Source organism: Heloderma suspectum, chromosome 15, assembly GCF_057233095.1.
Source record: "Heloderma suspectum isolate Gila_16-S chromosome 15, 16-S_ref, whole genome shotgun sequence".
In the NCBI taxonomy this organism is placed as follows: domain Eukaryota; kingdom Metazoa; phylum Chordata; class Lepidosauria; order Squamata; family Helodermatidae; genus Heloderma; species Heloderma suspectum.
The window spans coordinates 16,069,262-16,092,397 of NC_139472.1; the positions used below are offsets into that span (position 1 = coordinate 16,069,262).

At 46.4% G+C, this 23,136-nt stretch overlaps 1 protein-coding gene across 8 annotated transcripts in view; it reads left to right on the forward strand.

Annotated features, from left to right (window-relative positions):
• Positions 1 to 23,136, forward strand: part of VPS13D (vacuolar protein sorting 13 homolog D) — a 210,812-nt gene that overhangs the window by 88,691 nt on the left and 98,985 nt on the right. For all 8 annotated transcript variants that reach the window (XR_014785992.1, XM_084821541.1, XM_084821543.1 and 5 more), the window contains 8 exons: positions 764 to 869; positions 4,931 to 5,083; positions 8,469 to 8,604; positions 9,913 to 9,960; positions 13,901 to 14,051; positions 17,762 to 17,969; positions 20,551 to 20,798; positions 22,188 to 22,379. Coding sequence is in view for 7 of the 8 variants with exons in the window: in XM_084821541.1 (XP_084677667.1) it covers positions 764 to 869; positions 4,931 to 5,083; positions 8,469 to 8,604; positions 9,913 to 9,960; positions 13,901 to 14,051; positions 17,762 to 17,969; positions 20,551 to 20,798; positions 22,188 to 22,379 (1,242 nt within the window). In the remaining variant the exon portion in view is untranslated. The remainder of the gene's footprint in view (positions 1 to 763; positions 870 to 4,930; positions 5,084 to 8,468; positions 8,605 to 9,912; positions 9,961 to 13,900; positions 14,052 to 17,761; positions 17,970 to 20,550; positions 20,799 to 22,187; positions 22,380 to 23,136) is intronic.

Genomic DNA, 23,136 nt, shown 5'->3' on the forward strand with positions numbered 1-23,136 from the left:
CCAGAGTTCTAGCCAACAGCTGGAAAAGGAGTAGAATCCTCACTACCTTTGTTGCCTGATAAGCTTTCAAAACCACGATTTATTAAGATAATGTATATGTACACGGGAATGAGAATGCCAGACAGACACTCTTTGTATTGTGAAAATGGCTGTTGACCGTAGTTGAATTGGCACAGTTGGTGAGAAATTTTCATTATGAACTCTTTTAGGGTAGGGTGATGTGTGTGTTCTCTCTTTACCAGCATTGCAGGGTTTACTTCTAAGGGTGGAACTAGGTGGTGGTGCTTGAAATGTGAACTCCCCCCCCCCCCCCCCGCTGAAAACGTCTGGCCCCCTTTCTAGGTCGGGTCGCTATTGAGCTGGCTTGGATTGAGCTCCACTAGTAACCAGCCCTTCCTGCCAGCCGTACTCCTTCCCCAAGCAAAAATAAATAATCTTATAATTTGAGGGAGTGTGTACTGCATGACAGGAAGGGTTCGCTGCCCCACAAGAGCGGCCCCGCAAGGCCTCTCCTTAGCTGGAAATACTCTTTGCAGTGAACCAAGCACTCCTGCACTTCATTCAGTTGACTAGGAGTTCTGTGGGAAGCGTGGTTCTTAGCCCAGGCAATTGAAACTTCAAAAGATGTCTGCCTCCTGCTAGCCCGGCCAGGAAAAACCATCCGTTGTGGAGCAGTGTCTGACCCCAGCAGGAGAAGCGTGAGCCTCGTAGGCCAGGGTCCAAGCCTTCACTTACTAACGCCTTTCCTGTCCTTCCTTCACAGCTGAAATGAAGACCTCAAAGCGTAGGCAGCCTTTTGTGCCGTTCACTTTGCGGAATCACACAGGTTGCACTCTGTGGTTTGCCACTTTAACAACAACCCCAACCCGGTAAGGAACTGTGGGGAGGGGAGCTGGATGTCCTCTAAAAGGTCCGGAGCTTTCCTCGGGCTGTTTTTGAAGCGTGCGCACCACTCGGCAAACCTTGAGGTTTAGAGAATTCCTTTTCGTGAAGCAGACAGGGCTGACTGGTTTGCAAGTATTTCAGTGTTCTCTTTCCCCTTTTTATATGTGGGCTGGCTTGCTGTTGTATTTGGTGTGTGTCTCACTACGCCAAGATGTCACCACCGGCGTTGCTGTGTTTTGCTCCTCACTCGTAGCATCCCGCAGAGCCCAGGCACAGTCAGAGATGGACTTCACTTTTAAAAGCCTGCTCCACTGCAGTGGCTCAAGGCCAGACGGGAACATATAAAACAGACAACGCGCCCCACGCTTTGGTGTCTTCGTTACCCAAGATCTTTCACCCTAGGAAATACTTGTTGGGACAAGTTTCGCCTTATGGCTTCTCTCCTTTTTAATTCTGTGGACGGTATTGTTTGGAGAGGGATTTGGGAGGTGGGACAGATGGCGTTCCTCCTACACGTGGCAACGGGTAAGAACACACCTTCTTTGCCTGCACCATTTACAGTCACATTCGATGTCCACGCAGGGCCATGATTGAATAGGATTTACAGGCCCAGACCCAGATTGTGAGAATACTTTCCCATACACAAACCTGGTAATTGACCAGACAGTCTCGGCCGACGTGTTCTGGTTTCACCCGTGCGTCTCCTGTCAGAACATTATGCCGCTAAGAGGATCTCCCCTGATGGGGTGTTCATTCGGCTGCTAGAAGCACAATTTGCTATCTGGCTCACTACATTTGTAGTGCCAGCTTTAAGATCATGAGAAGAGCCCTGCTGGATCAGGCCAAGGGTCCACCCAGTCCAGCGTTCTGTTAAGAACCTAAGAAGAGCCCTGCTGGATCAGGCCAAGGGTCCATCTAGTCCAGCATTCTGTTAAGAACCTAAGAAGAGCCCTGCTGGATCAGGCCAAGGGTCCATCTAGTCCAGCATTCTGTTAAGAACCTAAGAAGAGCCCTGCTGGATCAGGCCAAGGGTCCATCTAGTCCAGCATTCTGTTAAGAACCTAAGAAGAGCCCTGCTGGATCAGGCCAAGGGTCCATCTAGTCCAGCATTCTGTTAAGAACCTAAGAAGAGCCCTGCTGGATCAGGCCAAGGGTCCATCTAGTCCAGCATTCTGTTCACACAATGGCCAAACAGCTGCCTGTGGGCAGCCTACAAGTACGACATGAGTGCAGCAGCACCCTCCCGCCCATGTTCCCCAGCAACCTTGAAATTGGGCTCAGAAACATACAGGCAACCAGTGCAAGTAGGACAGGAATCTTGGCATCCTTGCCAAAGTATAGTTCCCATGATGCTTTGGGGGAAGCCATGACAGTTGAAACAATATAACTTCATAGGGTAGAGAGGCCCAAAGAAAGAAAGAAAGAAAGAAAGAAAGAAAGAGAAAGAAAGAAAGAAAGAAAGAAAGAAAGAAAGAAAGAAAGAAAGAAAGGTCCCCTGAAGGCTGGATCCAGCCTTAGTTATGACTAACTTCAAGTCCCATTGATAAGAACCTAAGAGCCCTGCTGGATCAGACCAAGGGTCCATCTAGTCCAGCATTCTGTTCACACAATGGCCAAACAGCTGCCTGTGGGCAGCCTACAAGTACGACATGAGTGCAGCAGCACCCTCCCGCCCATGTTCCCCAGCAACCTTGAAATTGGGCTCAGAAACATACAGGCAACCAGTGCAAGCAGGACAGGAATCTTGGCATCCTTGCCAAAGTATAGTTCCCATGATGCTTTGGGGGAAGCCATGACAGTTGAAACAATATAACTTCATAGGGTAGAGAGGCCCAAAGAAAGAAAGAAAGAAAGAAAGGTCCCCTGAAGGCTGGATCCAGCCTTAGTTATGACTAACTTCAAGTCCCATTGATAAGAACCTAAGAGCCCTGCTGGATCAGACCAAGGGTCCATCTAGTCCAGCATTCTGTTCACACAATGGCCAAACAGCTGCCTGTGGGCAGCCTACAAGTACGACATGAGTGCAGCAGCACCCTCCCGCCCATGTTCCCCAGCAACCTTGAAATTGGGCTCAGAAACATACAGGCAACCAGTGCAAGCAGGACAGGAATCTTGGCATCCTTGCCAAAGTATAGTTCCCATGATGCTTTGGGGGAAGCCATGACAGTTGAAACAATATAACTTCATAGGGTAGAGAGGCCCAAAGAAAGAAAGAAAGAAAGAAAGAGAAAGAAAGAAAGGTCCCCTGAAGGCTGGATCCAGCCTTAGTTATGACTAACTTCAAGTCCCATTGATAAGAACCTAAGAGCCCTGCTGGATCAGACCAAGGGTCCATCTAGTCCAGCATTCTGTTCACACAATGGCCAAACAGCTGCCTGTGGGCAGCCTACAAGTACGACATGAGTGCAGCAGCACCCTCCCGCCCATGTTCCCCAGCAACCTTGAAATTGGGCTCAGAAACATACAGGCAACCAGTGCAAGCAGGACAGGAATCTTGGCATCCTTGCCAAAGTATAGTTCCCATGATGCTTTGGGGGAAGCCATGACAGTTGAAACAATATAACTTCATAGGGTAGAGAGGCCCAAAGAAAGAAAGAAAGAAAGAAAGAAAGAAAGAAAGAAAGAAAGAAAGAAAGAAAGAAAGAAAGAAAGGTCCCCTGAAGGCTGGGTCCAGCCTTAGTTATGACTAACTTCAAGTCCCATTGATAAGAACCTAAGAGCCCTGCTGGATCAGACCAAGGGTCCATCTAGTCCAGCATTCTGTTCACACAGTGGCCAGCCAGCTGTTGACCAGGAACCCACAAGCAGGGCACGAGCTCAGCAGCACCCTCCTGCCCATGTTCCCCAGCAACTGGTTTACATAGGCATTCTGCCTCTGATACTGGAGGTTGCACAGAGGCATCAGGACTAGTAGCCATTGATAGTCTTTTCCTCCAGGAATTTGCCCACACCCCTTTTAAAGCCATCCCACTTGGTGGCCGTCACTACATCCTGTGGTAGCAAATTCCAGAGTTTGACTCTGTGCTGTGTGAAGAAGCCCTTCCTTTTATCTTTCCTGAATCTCCCACCAATCAGCTTCATGGGATGACCCCATTGGGTTCTAGTATTATGAGAGAGGGAGGAAGATGTCAACTTTTGTCAACTGCGATCTTTTTAGTTAATTGTAAATTTATGTTACATTATCTTTCACTGCTAATAATATAATCACAAAGAAGCTTGTTAATCATGTTCATGTAACCACCATGCTAATTTTCTTAATTTTTATTTTATTATTTGTTTGTTTACAACGTTTGTATACCACTCCCCATCCAAACAGATTCCAGGGCGGTGAACGCAAGAAGTACAACAGTAAAAAAAAAGGAGAGAAAAGATTACAACACCATGTTAAAAACAAAATGCCAATAAAAATTATGGCTAGTCATTTAAGGAATGCTTCCTGGAACAGCACTGTTTTCAGGAGGGCTGGAAGCCACACAGTGTCAGTGCCTGCCTGACCTCCAGGGGCAGGGAGTTCCAAAGAAAGGGGCCGCCACACTGAAGGCTCTTCTCCTGGGGGACTCCAGTCAGGCTGTAGGCCCATGCGGAACCACCAGGAGTATTGTAACCTTTTGTAATTTTCTTAACGGGTTTCATAGAATAGTAGAATCATAGAATAGTAGGGCTGGAAGGGGCCTACAAGGCCATTTAATGTGTTTCAATTTACTTTTGAATCTGTGGGCATGTTTGTTTGGGCTTGGCTTTGTTACCCCCTGGGGTGTCTAGAACCCAACTGGTACAGGTTCTGAAGCTAAACAGGACCAGATTAACATGGGGCAGGTGCGCTGGGTGACCAAGAGAGGGAGGCAGGCATGCTGTTGCTCTCTGGCACGCGTACAGGAGCAATCGGGAAAACATTGTCTGTTTCAGCTGTTTTCTCTTTGTTTCATCAAGGGCCGTAACTCCTAATGCTTATTTTTGTGTTTACTGCGGGTGCATTTCTTTTTATGAAGACGCCAGAGCAAGGTTCATGCAGAACTTGACAGTCTGCTATAATTCTTGATTGTAGTGCTGCGCTCTCTCACAGTGGAAGCCCTGGAGTCATCCCAGAAGAAAACGGGACTTTTCTTCATGGCGCGCATAATGCCAGTGAGTGGCACGAAGTTCTCAGTGGTGAAGAGGCTCCATTTGCATTTGAAGCCAAAGGAAAACTGAGACACAGGTGAAGTGTATTGGGATCCTGTTGTGATGATCACTTTGTCTTCCATTTTAAGACGGGAGCTCAGAAATTGCATTTTAACCAGCATTTTATATGGCCCTTGGGGAGGGAGTTCCAAAGGTGTGGGGCCACCACTGAGAAAGCGCTGTCCCTAGTGCCTGCCAGTGTGATGGCTTTTGCGGGTGGACCAGAGAGGAGGGCCTTTGATTCTGACCTTAATACTTGGGCAGGCTCAATATGGGTGTAGGCTGTACTTCAGATAACGTGATCCCAAACCATGTAGGGCTTTAAAGGCCAAATCCAGCACCTTGAATTGGGCCTGGAAACTAACAGGCAGCCACCATCAACAATTTTAAACTGTGAGCTCAGAAATTGCATTTTGATTTTAACAGATGTTTTATATGGCCCAAACCCTTGGGATGAACGCAGCCAAGACTGAAATGGAACACGAGTCATGTGTTTTTTGTGTGAGATGTGGCAGGTGCTTTCCCAAAAAGCCGATTTTCTTGCCTTAATTCCTGATGGTGAATTGTGAAAAATACGAACAGCCCTGGCTAATGGTTTGACCTGATGTTAATACTGCACTGACGTTCCAGGAGAGGTGGGACGGAAAGGGAATTAGTGCTGCTTCTTGTTTTGCATGAGAGCAAATCCTCTGGCCCAGTTCTCACCTAACAAGAAGCCACTGTGGGTGAATTTTCCCGTGGGGTTTCTTGTTGTAGCAGTGGCCACCATTTTGAATATTCGGGGCATTTCTTGTTCTGTGTGAACCCGGGGAGGGTGGGTTGTTGGGGTGGTTGACAAGCCACTTGCAACCCTAAAACAGCCCATGGGTTCTGGGTGGCTTGTCAACCGCCCCAAAAACTCACCCTTGCCAGGTTTGCATGTAAGGAGAAGCTGCCGCGGCAGGTGCTTGGATGGGCAAGCTTGTGCCCGCCGGTGCTGCGACCGACCGTGGCTAATAAGCCACGGTGGATTGCGGTGATTGTGCGAACCAGGTCTGTGTCTCACTTAGAACAGGCTGTTATGAATTATATGTGAAGTACTCCTTAATGGGTTTATGAATGGCCCTTTGAAGGGAAGGGTTGTAACTTGGTGGTAGAGCTCATATCTTGCACGCAGAAAGTCCTAGTTTTAGTCCATGGCATCTCCTGGGAAGAAACGCCTGCCTGAATCCCAAAGAGCTGCTGCCAGTCTGTGTAGACGATACTGAGCTTGATGGATCATTTATCTGAGTTGGTGTAAGGCGGGCAGCTTCCTATTGTCAAATGATGTTGCTGCTTAGAAAATAAACCATTTTTCAGTTTGGTGTAGGGAGGCATCCAACGATGGGTTAACTCCCCCTATTTCCAAGAAGGCTGGGCTCAATGTGGATGCGCCCAATCTCGTCTGGTCTCGGAAGCTAAGCAGGGTCAGCCGTGGTTAGTACTTGGATGGGAGACCTCCTGGGGATCAGGCTTCCTGCACTGAGCAGGAGGTTAGACTCGAGGGTCTTGTAGGCCCCATCCCACCCTATGATTCTATGACATTGAGCAAAGGGCTGGATGCACCCGATCTTGTCTGATCTCGAAAGCTAGGCATGGTCGGCCCTAGTTAGTACTTGGATGGGAGACTGCCTGGGAATCAGGCTTCCTGCATTGGGCAGGGGGTTGGACTTGATGGTCTTGTAGGCCCCTTCCAACCCTATGATTCTATGATGTTGAGCAAAGGGCTGGATGCGCCCGATCTCATCTGATCTCGGAAGCTAAGAAGGGTCAGCCCTGGTTAGTACTTGGATGGGAGACCGCCTGGGAATCAGGCTTCCTGCACTGAGCAGGAGGTTGGACTCGATGGTCTTGTAGGCCCCTTCCAATCCTACTATTCTATGATTCTATGATCTAGATTTTTGTCTCTAGGCCTGGTGCGGCTAAACTCCACCCATTTATTTTTCCTGCTTTTGCCCAGGACAGAGCTTGGTTATTCAGCTCTACTCATGTTTCACTCTCTCTCTTAGGGCACAATCCTATGCATGTTCAGACAGAAAAAAGCCCTGTAACTCCCAGGGAATTCTGGGAATTGTAGGACTTTCTTTCCTGTCTAAACATGCATAGGATTGCACCCTTAACTGCTTTTGTCAGATCAGCAAATAAAGCTCTAGAAACAGAAGGCAAACTGAAACTGCTCCAGCTACTCAAGGGACTCCTGCTGCCTAACCACCACGTGCTTGTTCATGCGGTGGAGGCCTATTACGGAGCAAGATCCTTCCAGACCCTATAGTTTCCAGCACTGGGGCATTCGTGGAGGCTCTGTAAGGAGCCAGGGCCTTCCTCTTCAGGGGAACATTTGCTTATTCATGCAGAAGAAAGCCAAGCTGAAAACCTTCTTGAACCTATACATGCTGGCTCTTGCGGCATTAAGGGTTTTCTGGGACTTGAGCTTCAACAGAGACCAAGTAAGCAGCCAGACCTTCCTCCTCAGGGGTAAATCAGTGGGAGTGCGATTGGGAGGAGGCAGCGTGGTGTTTTTATCCAAAACCTCCCCACTTCCTGGCCAAACGGAGGCCCCATCTTGGGATGAGGACATTTGGTCACCACATGGCTGTGCCTACCAGAGACTGAGGCCCTAGTATTTCTGAAATTGCCTCCTTCTTCATAGTTTCTGCCATTGTCACCCTCCCAAGACATTAGGCTAGTTTACGTTCATCCCATCGTTGGATGTCTCCCCACACCAGACTCAGAATAGAATATGGGACATTTACATTAAAGGTTCCTTCTGGTTTGGTGTGACAGAGGCATCCAAACCACACCCTAATGAACCCGTGGGTTGATAAGGCATAGTCAGGAAGTGTATGCTTGCTAAGAATCTCTCCTCCAGCCCAGCTTGAGCTAGGAACCCTCTCCAATTGGGGAGAGGGTTCCTCTCTCTTTTCCTTTATTTTATGGATTCCTCAGGTTGTACTCTGTTTCAAGCTCAGCCATGGGACAGAACTGGGTTGAGTCTAGCAGAACCAGGCTTGGAGACAAAAATCTAGGTCTCCTTGTTGCTTTCCTGGGCGACAAGGGGAGTTTACCCATTGCTGGATGCCTCCGTCACACCAAACCAGAAGGAACCTTCATGGTAAGTGTCTAGTTTTGAATTCTTTAATCAGAAAGCTCCGTGTAATATTTTCACCATCGAGACAGTGGTCAAATATGAGTTAAGCTATGTAAATATGAATAACTTTATTGTGTATTAATATTAAGCACCGTGTTCAATTATGCAGTTTATTCTGCTTGGCAAATTACATCCATGTGATAACAATTATTTATACAGATAGAGATGTGTTTTTTTCCCACAGCAATATGTGAATTTGGACCTGTCCCTGTTATGAATATAATCCTATTGGTCTTTGCCTTTCTAAAACAAACAGGCATACCCACGATCTAAGGATTCACCAGCTGCAGGTGAGAGTGAATGGCTGGGAACCAGTTAGTCCAGTGTCGGTAGACAAAGTAGGAATATTTTTCCGGTACGCAGCCCCTGACAAGAGCACGTCTTCCTCTACTGTAAGTTCTCATTCTGAGCACCTTTGTTTTTATTTTAGTAATTATAACTGTTGGAAACCATGAAGAGTGGTTTTATTTATGTATTTATACAAAATCAAAATGTAGTTGACTGGCAGGGAAGGACCCTTGATTCCTTTGGCTCAGCTGAGACTAATGGGGCATTGGCTCAATTATTTCCTTGGACATTTGTCCACAGGAAAACTTGCACCACTAATAATATTTACACCAATAACAGCAACAACAACATTACTGTTAGCATAACAAAATGTTTCTGGCTTTTATGTATGTATGTATTTAAAACATTTATCTCCCTCCCTATATCATTAGGATCTCAGGGCAGCATACAGATAAAATCAAACAGCATAAAACAATAAACAATATAAATAGCTAAAAGCCTATTAAACCATTAAGAGAGCAACCCTACGTCCCCTAGACAGCATCTGGGGGAGACAGGATTTTTCAGTTTCCCAGCTCCAAGCTCATAGACAGCGCTATGAGCTCGTAGCCAGGAAACCATACTCCCCTTCCCCACCCCTCGTAGCTCGCGCATAACATGGAGCACGGAGGGGTGAAAACAGGGTGTTCCTGGGGATAGGGATGGGAAGAGCTGTTTTAGACAGCTTCCAATGTGGTCTCCAGCCCCGTTCCCTCCCCCTTCCCGAAGCTGCACTAAGACACACGAAAATGCGCATCCAAGGCAAAGTGCAGGGGGGCTGCCGCGTGGAGGGAATCCTCTCCTCCGTGCTGCTTCCTCCCTGCATTGGATAGGTGGGCTCCTCCAACTTCAGGGGAGATCAGAGGTGCCCATCTATCTCTATAGAATTGTGCCCGAAACAAGCTAATACCAATTAGAAAATCTAAAACAATGAAATAGTTAAAACAGTGTACAACTTTAGGGGATTCAGTTAGCCCTCAAAGGCTTATGAGGGAGGGTGGCATGGAGCTTCTGGCAGAGATGCAACTATGAATTAGTTCAAGTGTTTATTCGGACCAGTATTTTGCCATTTAATATCCATTATTCAGGATCTTATTTTTGTTGAGTACAGCAAAATTATCTGGTAAATAACGCTTTGCCAGCTAGAATCTTCTCCGTGCAGTTCTTACATATTTCTGACAGCGGAGCAATTCCTTGACTGTGGAAAAGGTAGAAAACAGAATGTTCTCCATTTACTTGCTAATCCTCCCAGCCCTTCCTTGGGGAAGCCATTTGGGCCTACTGCTTGCCGGAGAAATACTGTGCTTTGTGAGGGAACTGATAGGCTCCCCAGTGACGACCACTGTGTGCTTATTTCTACGTTTCTTTCCTAGGTTGGCAGCCCAATTAATAGGACAAACATCATTCATCCACAAGTTTATGTGAGTAGCGATTCTGCCCCCACCCCAACCCCTTTCAGCTTTCATTGTGGTCAGCGTGCATTAAGATGGGATCCTTCTGTCACTGGAACTATGATCTGATTTGACTATGGAATTGTTTGGAAAAGCAGGTAATGGAAAAGAGAGCCAGAACTTCCATAGTGGTTAGACTCTAACACTCTCAGAGTGTTGGACTAAAGACGCTACTCAACCATGAGGTGCAGTGGATGATTTTGTGCCATTCATTCTCTCATAGCTTTAACCTGCCTCACAGGGTTGTTGTGAGAATAAAAAGGAGAAAAAATAATGTATGTTCTCTCCTTAGAGGAAGAGCAGTGTGATGGTGGTGATGATGATACACTTTTAATTGATCATTCATTTATGTATGTATGTATGTATGTATTTATTGCATTTATATCCCACCTTTTTTCCTCCAAGTAACCCAAAGCAATGTACATAATTCTCCTCCTCCTTTCCATTTCATCCTCAGAACAACAACCCTGTGAGGTAGGTTGGGCTGAGGGCCTGTGACTGGCCCAAAGTCACCCAGTGTGCTTCCATTGCTGAATGGGGACTAGAACCCGGGTCTCCCGGCTCCCAGTCCAACACTCTCACCACTACACCACACTGGCTCTGAATAGCAGTTGTGTACTCATTAGAATGTGTGTGAAATTAATTTGGTTCACTTTTCAATGCAAAATTACCATATTTGCACTTCCTGAAGCTAAACTCAAACCGGAATGCATGTAGACATCTAAATTTGTACTTTTCCAAAGCTTGCCATGCTGCTTGCGAAAAGCCCCAGCTGAACAACATTTGTATATTTGGAAAAATGCACTCGGAAATGCTTTATTCAGTGAGGAAAAAATGCTTGAAAATGTTTTGGCACATTTGAAAAAGTGCACACTAAATGTGGACAATGGAAAAAGTGTACATTTCGAAAAATGTGGGGAAATAGGTACAGATGTTCATGCAGACTAAAAAAAAACCAGTCTGATGCAGAAAAGGGACAAAATGAGAACCTGATTGAAACTGAGCTTGACCGATTTGCACATACCTAGTTCTCTGTCTTTTCCATAGGTATGTTTTCCATGTGTAATTTGAATCACTTGTGTGCTCTGAAATTACATTACACTTACTTCAAATTTTAGATTTTCTTGGCAGGAAACCTTGTTTGTGTTCTTCTGTGGTCATCAGCTTTCAGAGCAGGGTGTTGAAGCTCTTTCAGCCCAAGGGCTGAATTCACTTCCGGAGAAGCTCTTGGGGGCTGGGGCACATTGAGTGGCAAAAGGGATTTTAGCTTAAATCTCTTAACTGCAAGTAAATAAGCCCTAGGAGAGGCATTTCAGCCTTTTACAGTGGGGGGAAATGTGCAGAAGCTAGGAAACCGCCACTTGATCAGGGGTGGGAAGGGAAGCACCCGGAGTGCTAGAGTGGAACCCCAGGCAAGCCAAATTTGGCCTTCGTGGGCTTTTAGAAGGTTGGCCTGGCAGATTCAAGTATAGGCCGGAGGGTAGCCTATCGTGCAGCAGGGGTTAGATGATCTGAACCCTTCCGGCTCTTAAGATTCTGCTGAAGAAAGAACCCACTCCACTGACATCACAAGATGTTAAGGAGGAAAATCCCCTGGATGGTGGCTCCTGGGAATCCATGAGCAGATTAATCTTCAATATCCTTGCACATCACATTTTCCCTTTTTAACAAGGCTGTACCTTTCCCATGACTGGAGACACCCATAACACACCTCTTCAAATCTGTGTTGCCTTTGAGAGTCAGTCTTTGTCCTCTGCTTCCTGGCAGCACACTTGAGCAATTCTTCTGTCCCTGGAACCATCTGCTTCTTCCACTTCTCCCACAGTGGAAGAGGGTATCCTTGTATGGGTTGATCCTCTTACTTGCTCTAGCAGTCAAACGGCCTTGTGTACATCTGTGCTGGAGGGATCCCTTCCCTGTTCCAGCTCTTCCTTGTTCCAAGGAGTGTTGCTTTTGTCAACCATTGACAGAGCTCCACCAATTTCTGAAAGCAGGCCAATCCCACTGTCCCTGGATTAGGCAAGGAGGGAGACAAGGGAAGAAGAAGGCAGAAGAAAAAGGTGGTCCTAATTGCTCCACAGGATTCAGCCTTGTCACCCTCCTCACCAGCTCACCAGCTCTATGGAGCTCTGAATTGCTATTCCAGAGCAATACGACAATGGAACCCATTGCCTAGGGAGGTGGTAGGCTCTCCCACGCTGGAGGAATTCAAGATGGGGCTGGACAGCCACCTGTCCTGGATGCTCTGACTTGGATTCCTGCATTGAGCAGGGAGTTGGATTCGATGGCCTTGTAGGCCCCTTCCAACCCTACTATTCTATGCCAGGTGTCACGAATACTAAGCCCTCCTGCTGAGTAATGAGGCAGCAGAGACATGCTGTGTCATCCACAAACTCTTCATTCAGCTAACAGCACCTCTGAAGCGACTACAGAAGCTTAGCGGTGTCCTCTAGGCCTAACTTGCAGAGTAAATCTTTCGGCAGGAGAGCTACTGAAAGCAAGTCAGTTGCCTTTCAACACTGGACGGGTTTCCCGCCGTGCTGGGCTGGCTTTTTCTGAGCTCCTGCCTTCAGGGAGGATCCTCCCAACCCAGCGTCTGACGGGCAGCCAATCTGGTGTGACGCCTCCCACCTCCTCCTCTCAACTCGACCCGCTTAACTCGGCGTCGAGCTCTGGCATTTGTCAATCCCGAAGCTCCCTCCCCCTCGGACAGACCCTGGGTTCCAACAGGGAGGGACGAAGACTGTCTCTGAGGCTGCCCTCTTCCTCGATAGGGCTCTGGGAAAGTTCTTTGCTGACTCCAGAAGAGACTTGGGGAATTTCTTCCCCCGCTCCCTGTGTCTACTGGGTGTCCTCTAGCTCCATCTCTGAATCAAAGTCCAAAATCAAAACTGAGGGCCTGTGCTCAGTCCTGACCCCAGGATGAAAACGGTTTCCCTCCCAGATGGGAAATGGCAGCTCAGCTCTGTCCAGTGATTGAGGAAAAGACCAGTGGCAAGCATAAAAAGAGCAGTGACTGCCACATGTTGGACTCGATGGTCTTATAGGCCCCTTCCAACCCTACTGTTCTGTGATTCTGGGGAGCCAGGGGCGTTGCTACACTAGGGCCCAAGCCCTGAGTGTCCGTTGGTGTCAGTGGAAGGTTTTTTTCCCTCAGCTTAATCGCCACGCAGAGTTGGGAACTGGGAAATTAATTGGAGGTGACACCTTGATTTGCCCTTGGCCTGGTTTTGGATTAGCACTCTGTCGAACTCCAATTTGGTGCAAAAGTTACCATTTTTAAGTGTGTGTGCATTTGTGCCTATTTTTTTCCACACCATTACAAATTAAGTGTAATTGAAGGCAAACTGCTGATTTGTGCTGATCTGGGATTGAGTGCAATGTAATTGAAGAAGGATTTGGGGCAGAACTGGTATGTGGGTGCAAGACAAAATAAAATGATGGAACTCTTTAAAATAAAAAGAAATCTTTCAACATTCCAATATGCAGATATTCAATCACCACTCTTTCTCAGGGGTTCGTGTATAAATAAGCAGATTTAAAATCTAACACAGATTTAACACATAATTCACTGCCTTCTAGCTAGAGCCAAGACATCTAAAAAGTGACAAACTTAAACTTTGCCACAAATGCTCTAGCTCAGTTGCTCATGGTCAGAGTTAATCACTACCTAGTTTCTGAAGTCTGCAATGGACAGCTAGTAGTAAAATTCTCATGGAGCAGGATTATTAAGACAGCTCTGAAGGGGTGAGCGCAGTTTTGGTTTGGTTAACCAAATATGCAAGTATGCATTTTATTAACAAAAGGAATCTATACATAAATGTCCATTTTAGCGGCGGCTGCTGCCAGAGTTTATTTCAGGAAATCATTTTCATTTTGATTTTCTTTGTTCCGTTAAAAAAAATTACAGTTTTCTTCACTGCCTCCAGTTCGAGTGGTGTTTGCTGTTACCATGGAAGGCAGTGCTCGGAAAGTGGTAACTGTGCGTTCGGCCTTGATTGTAAAAAATAAACTGGAAATACCTATGGAAATCAGGCTGGACAGCCCTTCGGCTCCGGACAGTAAGTGTATTTAACACCTCCCTGAACTGCAGTGTTCCAGGCAGGATGGGTTCCTATTGCCTTTCTGGATGATGCTGTGTGCGTCAGCATGGATCCCCTTCCAACTGTTCATTACTGGTTAGGCCTCATCTTGAGTACTATGTCCAGTTCTGGGCACCACACTTTAAGAAGGATGCAGACAAACTGGAGAGGGTTCAGAGGAGGGCAACAGAGATGATCGGGACTGGAAACAAAGCCCTATGAGGAGAGAGTGAAAGAACTGGGCCTTTTAGCCTTGAGAAGAGAAGACTGAAGGGAGATAGGATAGCGCTCTTGAAAGGTTCTCACAGAGAGGAAGTCCAGGATCTCAAATACTTGAAAGGTTGCCACAGAGAGGAAGGCCAGGATCTCTTCTCCATCATCCCAGAGTGCAGGACACAAAATCACGGGCTCACATTATAGGAAGCCAGATTCTGGCTGAACAACAGGAAAACTTCCTGACTGTTAGAGCAATACGACAATGGAACCCATGACCTAGGGAGGTGGTGGGCTCTCCCACATGGGAGGCATTCAAGACGAGGCTGGACAGCCACCTGTCAGGGATGCTCTGATGTGGATTCCTGCATTGAGCAGGGGGCTGGACTCGATGGTCTTATAGGCCCCTTCCAACCCTACTATTCTATGATTCTATGAGTCTGTTACAGGAGTGTAAGATAGCTGTGCTTGGAGAATTCCCCTTCCAGCCCCTAGAGAGGCCTACCTAATCCCCACTTAGGCACCCCATCTGCAGTCTTTTGCACTTGAGAGTAAGGTCCACTGGGCATAGGGGACTTGCTTCTGAGTAAACATGCATAGCATCGCACTGTTAAAAACTTAATACAGTTAAGGCGCAATCCCATGCATGTTTAGACAGAAGAAGTCCCACGACCCCCAGCTTTCCCTAGCCAGCGATGCTGGCTGGGGCATGCTGGGAATTGTAGGACTTCTTTTTTGTCTAAACATGCATAGGATTGCTCCCTTATTGTAGCATAAGCTTTTGTGGGCCAGAGTCCGCTTTGTCAGATGCAGGAAGTGCAGCCTTCCACTGACAAAAAGAGAGATGTGTATGGCTGCAGACATAAAAAGAAAAGAGGTGGGGCCAAAAGGCCCAGTCATGTAAGAAACAGGCAAATCTCACCACAATGCAGAGCACGCATGCAAATGAGAGCCAGGCAAGGGGATAAAAGATTAATCAGTAGGTTTGAGCATCTGAACTCCCAGCAGACAAAGCCAGATGAATAGTGTACAAGTATATGAACACCTAAAGAGGGACACATTCCTTTCTGCATAAAGAACTAACCACTCCCAGTCTCTGTTCAGTTCAAACCTGATCATGTCAAATTCGTGTATGAATTCCAGTTTAGCAACTTCAGGAGTCTCTCTCTGAAACTTTTTTTGCTGACATATGGCAACTTGCAGGTACAGTACGGAATGTTCAGGACTAATTAAGATGTCTGTTGTAAGAATCCCTGGTTTGTACATTCATTTCATTCTGTGAAGCAATCACTCAAGTGTTGGAAGAGGTAATTTGAAAAGGAGGCATATCAATATCTAGTTCGGGAAAAAAAGGTGGCTGTTCCTTGCCCTCCTAGATAAGCATGTTTCTTTTCTTCACTTTTTTGCTTCAAGTACACAAATGATTTGTAGGAGAGCTTCTGAGCTGAGATTTCAATTTGTGTGCCTATCATTCTCTTGGATGTTGGCCTAGCCTCAGCACTGCACCTGTTGACAGCCATAGCTATATTTTATCCTTTGCTGACATTGTGTCGCTATCCAGGAGGGAGTTTTAGGAAGTGTTCACAAACTCTGGAGGAAGGGCTTTGCAAATCATCTTTGTCCCTTACAGTGGAAGGGTCCCACCCCGCTTCATCAGGAGAAGTGGGCAAAGTGGTGGCTGTAGTGGGATCGTGGAACACACTGAAGCTTTCCCCTCCTGGTCCTTGCCTGAAGCAGCTAGTGTCAGGATTCCTTTTGCCCCCACTTAACTTCAAATGTCGAAACATACACAGACAAGAGGCTTCAGTCTACAGCTTTTAATCCATTACTTCACAGGGTCATACAGATGCAAATTCTCAGCGACTCTCAGTCTGCAAGGAAATGCCTTCAGGGGGTTCAAAAGGTAGTTACAAAAGTTGCCCGCTGTCTGAAGAGGAAGGTGGTCTCACTAGCCTAACTTAAGGGGGGGAGGTCTTTCTCTCATGAAGCTTCTAAGTGCAGCTTTGCATGCAAGGCCAGTCGGGTAGGCCGTCTAAGTTCCACCCCTGCCTTCTCTCTCTTTGCTCTGTGCCTGCCCTGGCATCTATTAAATCAGACTCCCCAACCCCCCCCCCCCGTTCGCTATCTCTCACGGGGTGTATGTGTGAAGAGGGGCCCTCATCCTCCGCCAGCTGCACCTCTGAAACCTGAGGAGCCTGCCTAGTCATGTCTGGACTAGCCTGGGAAAATGCCTCCCCCATGTCTGGTGGTTCTTCTTCAGAATCTGAACTACTATCCCACTCCCTGCGCTCAGAAACACCCCTGACAGCTAGAGTTCACATGTCATGGAGCAACTGGAGATTCCAGAGCAAGGGAGAGAACAGTACTATCCTGAATTTGGGTCACAAGTTGAAACAGTGTTTCCCATGTCAGAGATGTGAGAGGGGAGGGCTGATTCTTCAACCCAAGTACATTCAGAGGCCAGGACAGAAGGAGATGGGCCCAGGCACAAGGGAAGTGTGAGCCCATGAGTACCATTCCAGAGGAGAGGGCAGCAATAAGAGCCACTTGCCAAAGGAGAGTACACCAAAGCCTGACTGAGCAAAGGGAACTTGGCACACAAGATGGTGTAAGACCCCAACAGGGAGACATCAGAAGACAAGAGCCCTGCTGGATCAGACCAAGGGTCCATCTAGTCCAGCATTCAGTTCACACCGTGGCCAATGAGCTGTTGACCGGGAACCCACAAGCAGGACATGAGTGCAACAGCACCCTCCCGCCCATGTGCCCCAGCAACTGGTGTACATAGGCTCACTCCCTCTTGTCCTGGAGGTAGCATGTAGCCATCAAGGGTAGTAGCCATTGATAGCCTTCTCCTCCAGGAATTTGTCCAACCCCCTTTGAAAGCCATCCAAATTGTTGGCCACCACTACGAATTCCATGGTTTGACTGTGTGCGGAGAAGTACTTCCTTTTATCTGTCCTGACAAAGCTCTTCTCACCCCCGGTTCCAATCCCTCCAGTCATCAATGCAGACTTAATGTGCACAGACCTCTAGAGGCAAGCTGGGCATGTAGGGGTGGAGCACGTCTTATAGATCTCACGCCATCAGAAGTGCTTCTCCATCCACCCCAGAGAGTGCTCCTGGGGGCGGTCCTCTGTCATACCTGCCTCCATATCTATCTGTTCAACTATAGCGTATCTCATCATGGTTCCTCATTATGAATATGTGTAGAAGGGAGATCTCTTCCAGAAGAGACTCCTCCACATAAAGATGATTTACCCAACCATGCCTCCACCTGGATCTCTCAAAACAGGTTATCTTTGCTCCCAGGTGTCCTTGTTCAATGTGAGAACATTTTTAATACCTTCACAAAGCTAAAAAAAAAAAACTGTTTCCAGGAAATGCATCTTAGAAAAGGAAGAAGTTTATAAATTGCTTCTCCTTGAGAAAGGATCTGCTCTGAAAAATGTGTTGCATTTCTCACTTGGTTGCAGAGCCAGTCGTGCTGCCTTCGGTGATGCCAGGGGATTGCTTTGCTATCCCCCTACATCTCACATCCTGGCGACTACAGGCCAGGCCAAAGGGGATGGGAGTTTTTTTCTGCAAATCTCCAATCCATTGGACAGATGTTCTGAAGACCTCGGAGGTCAGCAGCAAACGAGAGTGCCATGCGATGGAATTTGAAAACAGCCGATTCTTCAGGTGATTGATTGGGGAGGCTGTACTCTTCCCTTTTCTTTCCTGGTACTGATAGGAAGGATGTTGTGCTTGCAAAAGTTATTGACAAATGGGAAGAAGGGGCCTTAGAAAGGAACGTGCTTGAATTGCCTTGTTTTGACACGTTCAGTTAAACTTGAGATGTGTCACCATGACTGCAGTAGTACATGAGAAGGTAACGAAGCTGGCACAGGAGATCTTATAAGATATTTATAGAAAGGAGAACCCTGCCTGCGCTTTACTATAATGCAGGTAGAAAGAGTTGACATGTTCACCGGACTTCCTTTTGGCTCAAATGGAAGTCAGCATTATCTTGGAAGATCCACAGACTACCACTCTTTGGAAGGGAGGTTGACGGTTGTGCTGCCTCATTTATTTTGTTGGTCCTTGAAAAACTTTGCATTATCAAACGTTCAAATGAACAGGAGTTCTGACGACTGGCTGGGAAGTATACAGTCAGAGAATCAGGCTATTATGTGACCTATAAACCTGTTCCTTTTTTTTTTTAATGGAAGAAAGTCCTTTTGGTTGAGAGGTATAGGACAGTAAGTATTAGTTGAGGCAACAGTTTGGAAATAGAAATATTTACCTGAAGAGTGGAGCACACTGTTTCCATTGAGAGAGAGAGAGAGGCCTTCAAAATCAAAAGGGTGTGGATGCTACTTGGAGAAGTTGGAGTGATCCACGGGCAAAAAGATGAGCAGTCAGGGATTCAGAAACTGGATTGACTGTGTTGGAGTGTATGAAGAGTTGTTAACGCTGTATTAAATGCTGAGCATCTCATAACTGGCATTCCGGATCTCTTTCTCCCACTCTGTGAATTCTGAGAGATACAAAGGATGTTTGCTGTGTATTTTCCGCTGCAGCTAAATCGTTGGGGGATGTGCTGCATTTGTAGGGGAGAAAATGACTGCAAGGAGGGAAATATCCCTTCCTGCTCCAAAATTAATACCAGCATTATTATAGGCTGCTTTTTGGTATGAAAACTCCAGGGTGTCTTAAAAGCATACTTAAAATAACTAAAAAAAGTCACAACATTACAAAAAAAGGTAAAGAACAAAACAAATAATACAGTTAATAGAAGAGATCATTGATAAGCGCAGCAGTTGGCTTATCAAAAAGAAGGCATTCAGACAGTCCCAAAGGCTCTCTGAAAAAGGGCCGACAATAGAGGGAATGTGGTGGATTTTCCTGAGGAGAGACTGCCACAGTTTTGGCAACACCGCACAGAAGTCCCTTTTCTCTGTTTGGTGTGAGGAGGCACCTTACCCTGTGTTGACACCCCCTGTTGCTCAGGAAAGCAGGGATCGTGTGACCTAGATTTCTTGTCTGTAGGCTTGGTGTTGTTAGACTGCATTCCTGTTCTTTTCCCTGCTTTGCCCAGGACAGAGCTCTGGTATTTACCTCTACTTTAGCCAGATGACTTATGGACTGCCACGGCATACGAGGCCCAACCTCGAGAAGCTAAACTTCTCACATCACAGCTCATTCTACCAGAGCAGCAGTGACATCCACAACCTTCTCCACTAATACACCTTTTACGCACATTTATAGGGCTGCCATGTGGAACGCACCTAGCACCTTCTCTAAACTCTGCAGTTTAGACACTTCCGCCTCTGTGGAGACAGCATTTGGAAGACGAGCCCTACTGCATGTTCTTCCTCCCTCACAATTTCAGCCGCTGTCACCCTTCCCTAGACTTTAGGTTAGCTTGGGCACATCCAATTGTCGGATGCCTCCTCACACCAAACTGGGAAGAGAACGTTGGGCATTTGCCATGAAGGTTCCCTCTGGTTGGGTGTGACGGAGGCATCCAAACCGCACCTCATATGGCACAGCCAGGAACCTCCTCTCCACATTTCCCCTTGTGCTAGGCCCAAATAGGAAGAGTATCCCTCTTCCTTTCTTTCCGTACCGTATGGATTCCTCAGGTTGTACTGTGTCTCAAGCTCAGCTATGGGGCAGAACTGGGTGGGGGGTAGCAATGCCAAACCTAGAGAAGAGAATCTAGGTAATATGATCCCTTCCTTTTAGGGCAATAGAGGGAACATAATTCATTGTTATATGCCTCCATCTCAACAAATCAGAAGGAACTTTCAGGATAAGTACTATTATTATTATGCAGTCTTAACAACACCAAGCCTACTGACAAAAATCTAGGTCACACGATCCCTGCTTTCCTGAGCAACAGGGGGTGTCAACACAGGGTAAGGTGCCTCCTCACACCAAACAAAGAAAAGGGACTTCTGTGTGGTGTTGCTGAAACTGTGGATGTATCAAATGATCTGGTCCCACGTTGCAACCCAGAGTACCTCAGAAAGTGGAGAAACATGGAACAAGGTTTCCTAAATGTTAGGAAAAAGAACATCCTCTTGCTAAATAATTAAACGGATGAAGACCTTTGACACAAGGCGAAGTGGTCCAGTATGACACATGGTTAGAGAGCAGTTCATGTATTCTGTGGTGCACCCAGCTCCATGATAATAGCATTGCTTCAAAAGACAACGGTCAGCCCTGCAATTTGGCTGCTTATTGTTTATTCACATGCATCTGTCTTTCTCTATAGGTTTTGTGTTGCAATAAAGAAAGAGAATTATCCAGATTACATGCCCTCCAGCATATTTTCTGACAGCGCTAAGGAGATTTTCAGGCTACCTGGGCACACCATTTATCTTTTGCCAACTCTGGTGATCTGTAACTTGCTACCTTGTGAACTTGAGTTTTATGTTAAAGGGATGCCAATTAACGGGACACTAAAACCTGGCAAAGAGGCACTGCTGTACACAGCTGACACTTCGCAGAACATTGAGCTTGGTAAGGCTAAACTGCATCCTATGATTCTTTCTTGCTGGTACAATGTGACTGAAAGCTCTGGAATGTTTAGTCACAGTGCAAGTGGCTATGGTCTCGAAGGTCCCCCCCCCCCCGCCCCCAAGAAGAGGATAACAAACTCAGGTGGTGAATGACGACAAGATTGTAGCCAAAACAAGACCCCTGAGAAACAAGGGGCAAGTATCAGTACGCTCAGGGAAATACATAGGTTTGCAGATGTACAAAATAAAAGACCCCCCCCCATTTAAAGTGATGTTTTTTACCTTTAAAGCCTTAAACGGGTTGGGATCAAGTTACTGGGAGGACCTTCACCCATATCAGCCTGCCCGCACTTTAAGATCAGAAAGAGAGGCCCTTCTCATTTGCCCACCCATGACAGCAGTTAGGTGGGTGGCCACGTGTGAGAGGGCCTTCTCTGCAGTGGCCTCTGCAGTTTGGAACAAGCTGCCACTGTAGGTCTGCCATGTTCCATCATTGCAGCCTTTTAAGAAGGCCTTGAAAACATATTTTACCTGGGCCTTCTCTTGATGTGACGTGCTTTTGTTGCTGTTACTGCCATGGCTGCTGCTGCTGGTGGTTTCATCATTGGTTTTTATTGTTGTTTTTGTTGCTATTTTATTGTGTTTGTTTTGCTTTGAATATGTTAACTGTTTTTGTGCATTTTATTGCTGTGAGCCACCTTGGGAGGGCTTCTGCTGTGACAGGCGGCCAAGAAATGTTTTAAATAAATAAATAAAAACAAGTACCCCAAACAGCCCATTGAAGGCTGAGCATCCTCAATAGCCAGGAGATGTAGATAGTTAGGGGGGGGGGGTGCGGGCGCTGTGGCAGGGAGTTGCTGGGAGAATGGCATGGTCTGCTAGAGGAAGCCATGGCTGGCTGGAATCCTGAACAGGAGTATTCCTACTAGGAGGTGAGAATACATTGCAGGTCCCACTTGTCATCTTATGTTGATTTGGGGATGTTGGTGGTAGAGAGGACACATGATCACAAAGTAGACCTATGAGCTCCAGTTTAAAGGAACTGTCAGGCACTTCCTTCATCCTCACTTTATATCCTCCTTTTGGGGTGGATTTCAATGACTGTGTTATCCATGTGGTCTCTTCAGTGGTCTCGTGACAACAAGTGAAGAGACCCATGGACATAATCACACCATCTGGAAGCTTTCGATTGACATCTAGAAAGGGACCAACACTCATTTCCTGGGTGTGAGGGGAACCAAATGAATGAATGAGTATGGGGCATCTGTTGACCAAGTTGTGTGTCATGCGGCTCTCACATCACCCCAAAAAGTTCTCACACACCTAGGAAAAGGCGCCTTTTGAGAACAGTCAAGAAAAGAGTGCAAGCTTTATTTCTCCTCTATTTCAGGAGTCTCCCTGGAAAATTTCACACGCTGCAAGGAGCTTCTGATACCTCCTGGAACACAAAACTATATAGTGTGGATGCGACTGTATGATGTTAACAAGCGCTTGCTGAATCTCACTATAAGGATTGTGTGTCGAGCCGAAGGGTCCTTAAAGATATTTATTTCAGCACCATATTGGCTCATCAACAAAACAGGTAAATCTAGCCAAACTTTCTACAAAATCTAGTGCTGATGACTCACCTGAGAATGGGATGTCTGCTTAGCCCTCACTTCAGGTACAACCTGTAAAGAATGAGTCATGGGAGACAACAGCCGATGCTAAGAATATCCAGCATCAAAGAGCACGCTAAGAATATCCAGCATCAAAGAGTCTTGTAAACATCCTGAGTCCAAACTTGCATGCAGCTGCATTGCATGCTCTTTTCTATGTGTCAAGGTAGCAGTGCCTTGTGCAAGGTGCGTGGCACATCTCTTTTCTGCTCTGCTGTTCCTTGGCTGCAGCCCCATTTTAACAGCTTGCAAAGGGATGTGGCTTATAGCTGTTGGCTTCAGCCTATCTTTTTTAAAAAAATGTGCAGACAAGAAGAAAAAAGAAAGAAGCACCAAATTACATACACCTTATTCAATACATTGAAAATATAAAGTAGCCATATAATCTGAATTAACTAAGAATACCAATCTAATACATATTCATACATAATATATTTTTAAAATATATTTTTAAAATATATTCTGTATATTAAATATATATTTTTACAAAGCAAGCAGTTCATTGAAACTAGGCCAAATTGCTTGGAAGACCTTTTTTTTACTGTTCTTTTGAAAAAGCCCCAATTCGAACATCGACAAAGAACACATGTCATCCATGGTTATAAATCAGGAATAAATTCGTCCTTCCTGTGTTGTACAATAATTCTCTTGGCTACTCCCCATTCTCCAAGAATCCATACC